The sequence below is a fragment of the Oncorhynchus keta genome, chromosome 9 (genome assembly GCF_023373465.1).
Source record: "Oncorhynchus keta strain PuntledgeMale-10-30-2019 chromosome 9, Oket_V2, whole genome shotgun sequence".
Classification (NCBI taxonomy): domain Eukaryota; kingdom Metazoa; phylum Chordata; class Actinopteri; order Salmoniformes; family Salmonidae; genus Oncorhynchus; species Oncorhynchus keta.
In genome coordinates, this window is record NC_068429.1 from 26215747 (window position 1) to 26227359 (window position 11613).

Consider the following 11613-nt stretch of genomic DNA (forward strand, 5'->3'; position numbering starts at 1 on the left):
GAGAATGCTGCTTTACACAGCTCTAATCTGCTTGGTCTTCTCCAAGGATTAACACAGACAAATCTTATAGGATAGAGAAAACCTTTTTCTAAATAAATCAGAGCTATGCCAATCTAGTATTGGTTCTCTTTGCCATTTCAGTTAAAGCTGCAACATCTCTCAGGGTGTAGGTGAAAGTTCTCCTATACATTCAAGGTAATGATCAGAATGTCCTCTTCTCTACTTGGTAGTTATGTAAACTCAGGTCACAACAGAAAGGGAACCATTGCTAAATGCCACTCGGCTGACAAAGCCAAGGGCATATAATTTTTGTTTTATGTATTTCTATTGAAAAATAAAACATTACACACAATATGTAATATTACAAATGTAATATGTACAATATTTACATTTTATTTATCAGATTAGCTTCACGAGCATATGCATAGGTGATAGAAATATCATACATTCATGGTTTACAATGCTTAGTGAAAATCTACACATCCCTTTAATAGCTTCAAAAGGTTCTGCCGTAAAATTCTAAAAAGGGATTACATTCTAGTTTTTTTCTACCAATTGACACAACCTGCTCCACATTTTCAAAGTGAAAGACAACGTAAAAACATTTATTATGAAGATGTCTTGATTGTGCAGGTCTTCACAATTACAGCTGAAAATAATTTTAAATACAATTCTACCAACCCCTCGTATTTTCAAGTAATGTGGTGGCATCATATTATGGGTATGCTTGTCACCGGCAGATACTGGGGAGTCTGTCAAGATCAAAGACAAATAAAGGAGAAATGCCCAGGTAAATACAGTGCAATCGGAAAGTATTTAGACCCCTTCTCTTTTTCCACATTTGGTTATCTAAAATTGATTAAATATTTTGTAATCCTCAATCTACACACAATACCCCATAATGACAAAGCAAAAACAGTTTTGTAGAAATAGTTTCCAATTTATATATTTTTAAAAAACAGACATTTTGCTATGAGACTTAAAATTGAGCTCAGGTATATATTTCCATTGATCATCCTGGAGATGTTTCTACAACCTGTTTGGAGTCCACCTGTGGTAAATTCAATTGATTGGACATGATTTGGAAAGTTACACACCTGTCTATATAAAAAAAGGTCCTACAGTTGACAGTACATGTCAGAGCAAAAACCAAGCCATGAGGTCGAAGGAATTGTCCATAGAGCTCCGAGACAGGATTGTGTCGAGGCACAGAAATGGGGAAGGGTACCAAAAAAAAAAGTCTGCAGCATTGAAGGTCCCCAAGAACACAGTGGCCTCCATCATTCTTAAATGGAACCAACAAGACTTCTTACTTGAGCTGCTGGCTGCCCGGCCAAACTGAGCAGTCGGTGGAGAAGGGCCTTGGTCAGGGAGGTGATCAAGAACCCGATGGTCACTCTAACAGAGCTCCAGAGTTCCTCTGTGGAGATGGGAGAACCTTCTAGAAGGACAACCATCTCTGCAGCACTCTACCAATCAGGCCTTTATGGTAGAGTGGGCAGACGGAAGTCACTCCTCAGTAAAAGGCACATGATAGCACGCTTGGAGTTTGCCAAAAGGTACCTAAAGGACTCACAGACCAAGAGAAACAAGATTCTCTGGTCTGATTAAACCAAGATTAAACTCTTTGGCCTCAATGCCAAGCCTCACGTCTGGAGGAAAACTGGCACCATCCCTACGGTGAAGCATGGTGGTGGCAGCATCATGCTGTGGGAGACTAGTCAGTATCGAGGGAAAGATGAACGGAGCAAAGTACAGAGAGATCCTTGATGAAAACCTGCTCCAGAGCACTCAGGACCTCAGAGACTGGGGCGATGGTTCACCTTCCAACAGGACAACGACCCTAAGCACACAGCCAAAACAATGGATATAATGTTACGCTAAGAGTAGGTAGAATGTTATTCAAAATTACTTTCAGCTGTAATTGCTGCCAAAGGTGCTTCCACTAAGTGTTAACTATGGGGTGTGAATACAAACAAGAAATCTTTGTTTATTTTTTTCAAACATTTTCTATACTTTTTCTTTCACTTTGAAAATGTCAAGAAGGTGGTGTAGAAAACTCCATAACTGTGCAAGGGGTGTGTAGACTTTCACTAGGTACTGTATGTGAATGGCTCACTTAAAAAAAGTAAAGGGTCAGTGCAGGGCACTGAGAACTCAGTTGAAAGTTTGAGAGCTCCGCACTGGACCAAAATTAATGGACATCTGATTGTCTAAACGTGGAGGATGGATCAGTAACACGGAATAAAAACTATTTGCCTCATCACTCTTACTAATTTTGCCCTCTATATAAAACCAACAAAATCTCCATGTAAATATCATGTATGAGGGAAGAGAAGCCAATGTAACACTAGCACATAATATGAAGTAGTCTGGGGTTGCAACTCAGTTTAAAATGGCACCATGTCCATTAATAATGATGCAACATGGCAGATGGTCACCAGCTCTTCCTCTTTCACCTGTCCAGTACTTTAAAAACATCAGCCAACTTCCATCTCCACATGACAACCCCCTTAACAGGAGCAGCTCTGTGTGTTCCCCGAGTCTGACGTGTAGGCGCTTTTTTTCTTGGAGTACTTAAGAGCGCTGAACGAGACCCTCATCCTCGCCACTGTCCTCTCACTTCGGCACCTCAGCGTGTTCTTCACATGCTCCCTGAACTCCTCTGAGATGAAGTAGTAGATGAATGGATCCACACAGCTGTTGAGGGCGGCCAGACACAGGGCGGTGATGTAGAAGCCGTAGCCATCGTTCACTACTCCGGCCAGCAGGAGGGAGTAGTGCACCAGCAACATGATGTTACTGGGGGTGAAACAGACTAGGAACATGACCAGCACAGTAATGATGAGCACCACAGCCTTGCGCCGATTCTTGGAGATGCTGTTGTCCGTCATTGAGTTCCTCAGGGACTTGAGCATGAGAACGTAGGCCACCACGCACACCACAGTGGGAACTACAAATCCCAGGGTTCCCATGGTCAGGAAGTAGCCGACGGCCATGCTAATCTGGCTGGGCCGGATGACATCGTGGCAGGTGGTGATGTTGAGGTTGGTCACCTTGACCGTCTGGTCATAGAGGTAGAGAGGGGTGGTCAGCAGCCAGACCCCCACCCAGACTGCGACCGAGACACCGATGGCTACATGGTTGTTCCTACAATCCTGGGAGAGGGGGTAAACAATGGCCCAGTAGCGCTGGACACTGATACAGGTGATGAAGAGGATGGAGCAGTACATGTTCCCATAGAAGAAGCCCACCAGGACTTTACACAGCCTCTCTCCATAGATCCAGTCGTTACCGTTGAAGTGGTAGGCGATCTTCAGAGGCGTCCAGATGACAAAGAGCAGGTCAGACAGAGCCAGGTTGGCCATGTAGATGGCGGCAGGGTGCTTCTTCTTGGTCCTGAACAGGAAGACCCAGATGGCCATGGTGTTGGTGGGCAGCCCCACAGCAAACACCACTATGTAGACGATGGGGAGGAACACTGTGGTCAGATGACTGTCCAGAACCATGAGGCCCATAAGGGAGACCCCTACCCCCTCCATTGTCTCGTTCCCTGAGAATCCTCGGTCGTCAACGGCAGCATTACGCTCTGAGAAAGAGGCGAGAAACAAGGGGATTATAAACAGGGTTGTTTAAGGACTTCAAACAATGAGGTTAGAATGTATACCATTTGAATACAATAGACATTTGTGACTTATTTACTTCGCTGTCAGGTAGATGCCTCAATTATTACTTTTTTATTGTACTTATGTAAACTATATCAAAAGTAAACATTTATTTGAAATCAACTAATAAGACGCCAGAGGGGTAAACAAAAAGTAGGAACAAGGAGAATAAGGATAAGCTTAAAATGGGCAATGTCTACTTAACTCAACATCCAAAAACACATACTGTATTTAAGTGTAGCTTTCTTTATGAACCAGAAAAAGTTATTTCTGGTCATCAAAGTTAGCTGGCTAACTCATTGATCCTGCTTTGTAGTATACCCCTTAGTGGTAATTTTCAGTTTAAAAAATCTCAATAGTGTATATGATGGTGTTCCTTCATGTGGGCATTCCTCCATCTGAGTTTTTCAGGGGGCAAATGACAGTCAACCGGTGTCCTAGCTAGCTACCGGTGTCACTCCCAGTCTGCCATCAAGCTAGCACAGTGTCCTTCGCTCCCGCCTGCCGAACATCTACCCTCGTTGTTGTTAACAGAACTGCGTGTCTACCGGTATCCCAGCTATTGCCAGCTAACTATCTATCCCACCTGCTGTGTACCAGAGTCTAGCTAACGAGCTAGCACCCAGCGTCCTAAACACCCGCCGAACACCTACAACACTGACCCTCGCCGTCATTAACAGAACTGCAGGAAAACAATGACTGACAGGCGGGGGGCAATGTACAGTCTACCGGTGTGCTAGCTAGCTATCTCTCCCGCATGCCGTGTAACAAGTACTAGCTTGCTAACTAGCTAGCTAGCACCCAGGTTCCTAAACACCTGCTCTCACCCTTGTTAACAGAACTGCTGGAAAACAGTGACTGAATGGCTGTGGCAGAGGACAGTATCAACAATTGTTCTAGCTAACTATAAAAACTGTTGTTGCCTCCGCCTCTTTTTCTGTGGGGTTTATTGGCCGTTGGCATCCAACCATATGGTGCATTACTGCTACCTACTGTACTGGAGCGACCCTGCTGTTGCTGTGTACCAGAGTCCTAGCTTTAAAAAAAATGGAAGTAGAAGTACCCCATATATAAAAAGTTATGGACACCCCTTAAAATGTGTGGATTCGGCCATTTCAGCCACACCAGTTGCTGACAGGTGTATAAAATCGATCACACAGCCATGCAATCTCCATATTCAAACCTTGGCAGCAGAATGGCCTTTACTGCAGAGCTTAGTGACTCAACATGGTACTGTCATAGGATGCCACCTTTCCAACAAGTCAATTTGTCAAATTTCTGGCCTGTTAGAGCTGCACCGGTCAACTCTATGTGCTGTTATTGTGAAGTGGAAACATCTAGGACCAACAACGGCTCATCCACGCCACACAAGTTCACAGAATGGGGTTGCCGAGTGCTGAAGCGCGTAGCGCAAAAATCATCCGTCCTCGGTTGCAACACTCACTACCGAATTCCAAACTGCCTCTGGAAGCAACGTTAGCACAAGAACTGTTCGTTGGGAGCTTCATGACGTGGGTTTCCATGGCCGAGCAGCCGCACACCTAAGATCACCATGCACAATGCCAAGCGTCGGCTGGAGTGGTGTAAAGCTCGCCAACATTGGACGGGAGCAGTGGAAACGCGTTCTCTGGCGTGATGAATCACGCGTCACCATCTGGCAGTCCGAAAGGCTAATCTGGATTTGTCAGATGCCTGGAGTGCTACCCTCCCCATATGCATAGTGCCAACTGTAATGTTTGGTGGAGGAGGAATAATGTCTGGAGCTGTTATTCATGGTTCGGGCTAGGCCCCTTGGGTCCAGTGAAGAAAAATCGTAACGCTACAGCATTCAATGACATTCTAGACCATTCTATGCTTTCAAACATTCAACAGTTTGTGGAAGGCCCTTTCCTGTTTTGTCGAGATCGGTGTGGAAGAACTTGACTGCCCCGCACGCACAGAGCCCTGACCTCAACCCCGTCGAACACCTTTGGGTTGAATTTGGGACGCTGACTGCGAGCCAGGCCTAATCGCCCAACATCAGTGCTTGACCTCACTAATGTTCGTGGCTGAATGGAAGCAAATCCCCAGAGCAATGTTCCAACATCGAGTAGAAAGCCTTCCCAGATGAGTTCAGGGGGACCAAATCCATATTAATGCCATGATTTTGGAATAAAATGTAAAACATAAAAAATGCAAGGTGATTTGTAGATAAATCAGTAAGCAGTCGCAGTCGCCTGCACTGTCGCAGCAATGTTGAACAAGCCCATTGCCATGTGGGATGATGACATCACTCATTGATGCTTTGAGGTTTGTAACCACACCGATATTGGAAATATCATCACATTTTGTGGTAGTTCACAAACTCTGCATTCAAAGCAATCAGATCGAGGAAATCCGACACAATAAATTGTCCAAAATTTGGAAAAAAAAACAAATAACGAGAAATAGAGGGGGAAAGCCTTCTCTTACCATTTTTCTGAGACAGACAGAGATTGACGCAGGTAAATAAAAATATAAGTTTTAACCAATGTGACTGAAAACCCATGTTGACTTCCACAAAACTTTCCAATATTGATCTATCTGCGATGTATGAAGAGTGTTGAATGCTGATACACGCGCTTGTGTATTCCTTTTGTCTGTGCGACGTTGAAGTAAACGGAAGAGGTAGGGTACCACACCCCTTCCTTACATAACAGGTGAGAAGAAAAAACCTGCGTAATGTTTTAAGACACGTGACCATGCACACCTGTGTTGTTCAGGCTGACTGCCTGAGCAGATGTAGTATGTCCAGATGTTGCCCTCAGACACTGATCTAAGGTCAGTTTTATATTTTTCCACCTAGGCTTGAAGTCGAGGACGGTATAAACTAATCCTAGAGCTGTGCCTTCACTACCAACTGCAGAAAAACGGATGTTTAAATGTGCCTCCTTTACAAGCATAGGCCTAAGGAAATGTATAGCTCAGCACTGTGGTAGAGTAGGCCTAACAGCATGTGTAGTAGGTAGGCTAGTTAATAGTGGGATAGCATTTCAGTGGAAAAGAGGAGTGCATCAAGAATATTTCCTCACAGTTAAAGAATATGATTCCCTGTCTGCTGATGTCTCCTGCCCTCTTCTCTGTCGTTATGTTCCCAGTTGCAACACAGAGCAAAGGTTTATGAGACTAACAAGAAAGTGGTGTGTCTTGCATCAGGTCCAGTGTACTCAGGGCAGGCTCAGTGGAAGTTACAGCAGTTTGATCTTTTTGTTTGAGTTAGTCACTAGCATCTCTGTTTGGTCCATAAAACAGAGCAGATGGCTATTTACTTGCGGACTCTCGGGTGCTTTTCTCTTTCTTTGTACAGGTGAAACGGAGGAATGGAATGGAGAGGAATTGTGGTGATGGGAAGAAAGGACAAATCATAATGGAAATGAATTATCTAAATGAAAAGGTTTCATGTGGAATTAATTTGGTCAACTACCTTAAATTATGAGACAAAATTGGTGAGTCACTGCCAGTGTGTGTGCATAAACATGTATTACTCAATATTTCAGCTATTCACAATGCCTCTGTGTCCATTATTTATAGTCCTTAAATTCATTTTAAAGAAATTAAACCACCAACAAATTATACATCATCACACACAAAAAAATCAGATAGCTTTATTTGAAACATTTACCATTGTTTTTTGTACTGTTCTGTAACAGTATGGCACAAATACCTTCTTTAAGACCATTTAATATTTTTGTTCATTTAATGTTATCCTCCAGACCAAATATAAATTCCACTGAATGTACTAAATAGATATGTAGCGCCAACTGCCGTACGTAAATGCAACATGCAGGACTGTGACAAAGTGCTGTAAATGTACTTGCCTTGATGTATAATTCACACCAATAGGGGGCATCACAGCACTTCTTACTCTCAAATTAGTACCGCAATACGTTATATTTCTATCGTTGCGTGCGCAAGTGTCTGTACGCAGCATAGTACCTGCTCTGACGCGTTTTGCTCGACTTGTCTGGGTATTTGAGTAGTCAAGCAGCTCTTCCAATCTGAATGTATAGATTATACATTCACACAAATGGAATATTTAGTAATAATGAGTGTGAGCTAAAGTTATTTGAGTGATAATATACACACAGTGGTCAGTTTATTAAGGGACACCACCGCTCCTACGCCTGTATCACTGGGTGTATTGATACACCATTCAATGTCTGCTTTTATTATGTTTACCCATCTACCAATCAGTGCCCTTCTTTTGCAAGGTATTAAAAAACCTCCCTGGTCTTTGTGGTTGAATCTGTGTTTGAAATTCACTGCTTGACTGAGGGACCTTACAGATTAGGTACATCCATCTTGTACCAGGTCAGACCCCCTTATGAGGTACTCATTCAAAATTCATGTTAAACACTGGCATTGCACACAGTGAGTCCATGCAACTTGTAATGTGACATGTTAAGCACATTTTTAGGCTTGCCATAACAAAATAATTGAATACTTATTGAATTAAAAAATGAAAAGATGAAATGTCTTGAGTCATTTGTAAAAGTTTCTAAAAACATTGCAGCAGACAACCATACTGGGCTGTGGTGTAATGGTGTGGGGAATGTTTTCCTGGCACACGTTAGGTCCCTTTATACAAATTGTGCAACCTTTCTAAGCCGCAAAGATTTCAGGCTGTTCTGGAGGCTTAGGGGGTCCGACCTGGTACAAGAAAGGGTGTACCTAATAAACTGTATGGTATTTCTATACAACATTGACAACATAGTGCTTAGGCTATACACTTCACAATGCTGAGTAAATATCTCTATGGCCAGCAGGCATAGCAGTGACCTCACTCAGCTTGCGTCGAAAGCATTTCCTTGTATTGTTCAGCAAGCGTTTAAGAAATGGTAAAATACAGGATTGAATAAAGACTCCTTTGTTATTCCCTTATCGCAGACCATCAAACTTAAAATAAATCGTTTTGGGGAATTTAAACCTGCTTCAAGATTAAAAATTGTATTATCCATTACATTTTCACAAAACTTACATTTTCCTTTTCTCTTACCCTAAATATATATTCTTGGTACTGTAGTGGTGTACAATTCAGAAACAACTTTGGTCCATGACAATCATGACAGCAGCTTCTTGCACTGTCTGAAACAACGTGTATATCTCTTCTTCATATTTACAGTTGGGCATAGCTAACCCAGACCTATGGATGAATGTCTGACTGAATTCATCATACAAGCCAAATCCATTTTCTCTCATCAGAAATAGCCTAGCTTTGGTCCATGTCTATCTGTCAGACCAAAGCATCTTGCACTGTCTGAAACAGTGGAAATAAAGCATATACTAAATATATATTTTTAATTGTCAGTGAAAAAGAAACAGCTCTCTGTGTCTCCATCCATCAGACAAGGAGTTTCTTGTACTGGCTGCTGAGGCTGGCCTGGAAGGTATCCACCTTAGTAATCCTAGTGCTGGTCCTCGTGCTTATTCTGGTCCTGGTGCTGGTCCTGGAGGAACCAGAGGACGAGGCCAGACTCTTCCTTCCCTCAGTGACCGCCTGGCATCCCAGCGCCCCCTCCAGCTGCCTCTGGCACTGGGACGAGCCAAAATAGTAGACCAGGGGGTCCAGGCAGCAGCTGATGCTCCCCAAACATAGTGACACGAGGTAGGCCACATGGGTAGCGTCCGGCTCCCCACCCACCTGCCCAGCGATCTGGAGGTAGTGAGCGAGGAGAATGGAGTTGGTGGGTGTGAAACAGACCACGAACACCACAAGCACGGTAACCGCCATCACCACAGCCCGCGCCTTCTGCCTTGAACGGCCTAGATCAGATCAAATTACAATGGAAAATATCATTATCCTCTAATGAGGTGTATTTTTTAAACAGACCTGCTGCATCAAGATTAAGAAACAGATTAGCCAAATTAAGTACATTATGTCTGGTTTCCCTGGTTTGTATTTACCTACAACACCGCACGGAGCCTTGTTGAGCACTTGCACCACCCGGGAGTAACAGATCACCATTACGAACAGCGGCAGGAAGTAGAGGGTGCAGGAGAGTGTAGGAAAGAAGAAGACGTATTGATACTCTAACAGCTCTAGGTTCTGGATGTCATGGCAGGTGGTGATATCCAGTGGATTGTAGTAGACTGTCTGCTGTGAGAGGACAAGAGGCAGCGAGCCACCCACAGCCAGGATCCACATGGCGCTACAGGCCAAGGCTGCGTTGCGGGGGCTCCTCCAGGACAGGGAGTTGATGGGGTAGGCAACTGCCAGCAGGCGGTCCACGCTGACACAGGTCATGAGGAGGATGGAGCAGTACATATTGCAGTAGAAGGCCGCAGTGACCAGGCGGCACAACCCCTCGCCGAAGTCCCAGTCATTGCCATTGTAGTGGTAGACGATCTTGAAGGGCAGCAGCAGGGCGAACAGCAGGTCGGCGGCTGCCAGGTTCAGCATGTAGATCACTGCTGGCTTCATGGGCCGGATCCGTTGGGCAAAGGTCACCATGGCAACAATGTTAAGAGGCACGCTGATGAGGAAGATGAAGGTGTAAAGCGTCGGGATGAAGATGGTAGAGAGGTGGCCTGTGAGGAAGTTGTTGGCCATAACAGAGATGGTGTAAGACCAGACTTCTGTAGCATTCCTGGCAGAGCCCAGTTCCAATGGTCTCAGTCTGGACCCATTTATAAACCCAACTCTCTCTCCCGGTCCGGACACATTGTTTAGTCCAACTCCAGTCCCATTACTGTCTATGTCTGGGTAGTAGTCCAGTAGGTCTAGATCTATTGGCTCGTCTGTGACCACGGACCCTTCCATGACTAACCTCCTGGCAAAGGTCCTCACGATGGAGCTGCCTGTGGAGAAAAACAATACAGAGACACAAGTCAGTCAGACATGGGAATAGGTGTGTAACACTGCAGTCTACATTATAATAGTCATAGAGCTCAGTGTTATGGAGGACCTGAAACAGACTGTTTGAAGTTCCTATAGGATCCCTTTGAAAATGGGATGACTATAATGTGTGTCCTGAAAATGAGAGGTGCTACATGGGTATTGGAACAACTTTCTTTAAAATCTACTTTTCGTTGTTGATAAAATGCTGGTTCTGTCAATAAATTGGTGTTAAACAAGACCACTTCTAAAATCCTATCGCAATACATTTAAACCTGTTTTCTTGCATCATAAAAAGGAGAGTTATTTCAGACAAGAAAAGTAAAGGATAAAATGTATACTTTGGAATATGTAACTGTCTGTAAATGTTTCACATAATACTTTATGTTGCTACGGTTATAAGTCACCGTGCCACACCGACCGGCCGATATCATAGAATTCAACTTTTCCAAATAATAGTCTAAGGCTATAATTCAGGGCCTAAAAGTGTAGGCTACACATTCGTTGTATGTAATACATTTTATCACGGATCAGGCGAATTCTACTCACCGTTAAAAACGCCTGAAACCGCATGCACGCCTGCCAGGAATAGAACGGCTTTGAAAAACATTCTCGCAGAACTGTAATGAAGTCCAATAAAGATTAACAGATTTACTAATGTAGCCTAAAGCGTTTATTCTAGATCTGAACACGTATTATTATCAACCTGTATGTATGTTTGGTCTCCTTCTCTGTTGCTGCATAGAGAACTAACTGTCGCTTTCAGACAGTTTACGCCTCCCCAGTCCATCCGTGACGCAGAATATGGAAATTGTCCAGCGTGGCGCGCGTTCCTATCTTCTGATGTCATCACTTGAGTCAAAGACTGGACTAACATTCACATGGGTCGACAGTTAACGTTTAATGGAATTACTGAATGGAGATCAATGCTGTTTTCTTGTTAGCACAACTGTTAAATAGAAGATGTAACTTTTTTTTTTACACTTGCGGTTCCAGTTTTATTGCCTACTTTTTATTTGTATTATTATCATTAAAATTAATGTTCGATATGAACACAGACAGGTGCAGTACACAGTACACCTATATACTCCTAGT

The 11613-nt window shown here is 43.6% G+C and overlaps 2 protein-coding genes across 5 annotated transcripts; both read right to left on the bottom strand.

Moving 5' to 3' along the window:
- Positions 1–359: 359 nt before the first annotated feature.
- LOC118387432 (proteinase-activated receptor 2-like) lies at positions 360–6314 on the bottom strand. Of its 4 annotated transcripts, XR_004826413.2 has the most exons (3): positions 6117–6314; positions 2460–3589; positions 360–1843 (listed from the first exon to the last, which is right to left on the bottom strand). XR_004826413.2 is itself a non-coding variant. In XM_035775775.2 (2 exons), the coding sequence occupies exons 1-2, from the start codon at positions 6190–6192 to the stop codon at positions 2514–2516; spliced, it is 1152 nt and encodes a 383-aa protein (XP_035631668.1). In that variant the 5' UTR covers positions 6193–6314; the 3' UTR covers positions 360–2513. The 4 variants fall into 4 exon arrangements, 3 of the variants coding, with proteins under 3 accessions (XP_035631668.1, XP_035631669.1, XP_035631670.1); XM_035775775.2 differs by having other exon boundaries at positions 360–3589; XM_035775776.2 differs by lacking the exon at positions 6117–6314 and adding an exon at positions 4849–6024 and having other exon boundaries at positions 360–3589.
- A 954-nt stretch (positions 6315–7268) lies between these two features.
- Positions 7269–11296, bottom strand: LOC118387433 (proteinase-activated receptor 1-like). The gene is made up of 3 exons (XM_035775778.2): positions 11068–11296; positions 9588–10481; positions 7269–9446 (listed from the first exon to the last, which is right to left on the bottom strand). The coding sequence occupies exons 1-3, from the start codon at positions 11126–11128 to the stop codon at positions 9025–9027; spliced, it is 1377 nt and encodes a 458-aa protein (XP_035631671.1). The 5' UTR covers positions 11129–11296; the 3' UTR covers positions 7269–9024.
- Positions 11297–11613: the final 317 nt, after the last annotated feature.

What these genes read in the sequence shown, in the direction of transcription:
- LOC118387432 (XM_035775775.2), bottom strand. Translation starts at nt 6,192, where the DNA reads ATGGGTTTTCAGTCACATTGGTTAAAACTTATATTTTTATTTACCTGC. An exon ending in CTGTCTGTCTCAGAAAAATG is followed by an intron (nt 3,590 to 6,116) that starts GTAAGAGAAGGC and finishes CCTCTTTCTCAG; the next exon opens with AGCGTAATGCTGCCGTTGAC.
- LOC118387433 (XM_035775778.2), bottom strand. Translation starts at nt 11,128, where the DNA reads ATGTTTTTCAAAGCCGTTCTATTCCTGGCAGGCGTGCATGCGGTTTCA. An exon ending in GGTTTCAGGCGTTTTTAACG is followed by an intron (nt 10,482 to 11,067) that starts GTGAGTAGAATT and finishes TTTTCTCCACAG; the next exon opens with GCAGCTCCATCGTGAGGACC. An exon ending in GGCTCCGTGCGGTGTTGTAG is followed by an intron (nt 9,447 to 9,587) that starts GTAAATACAAAC and finishes GATCTGATCTAG; the next exon opens with GCCGTTCAAGGCAGAAGGCG.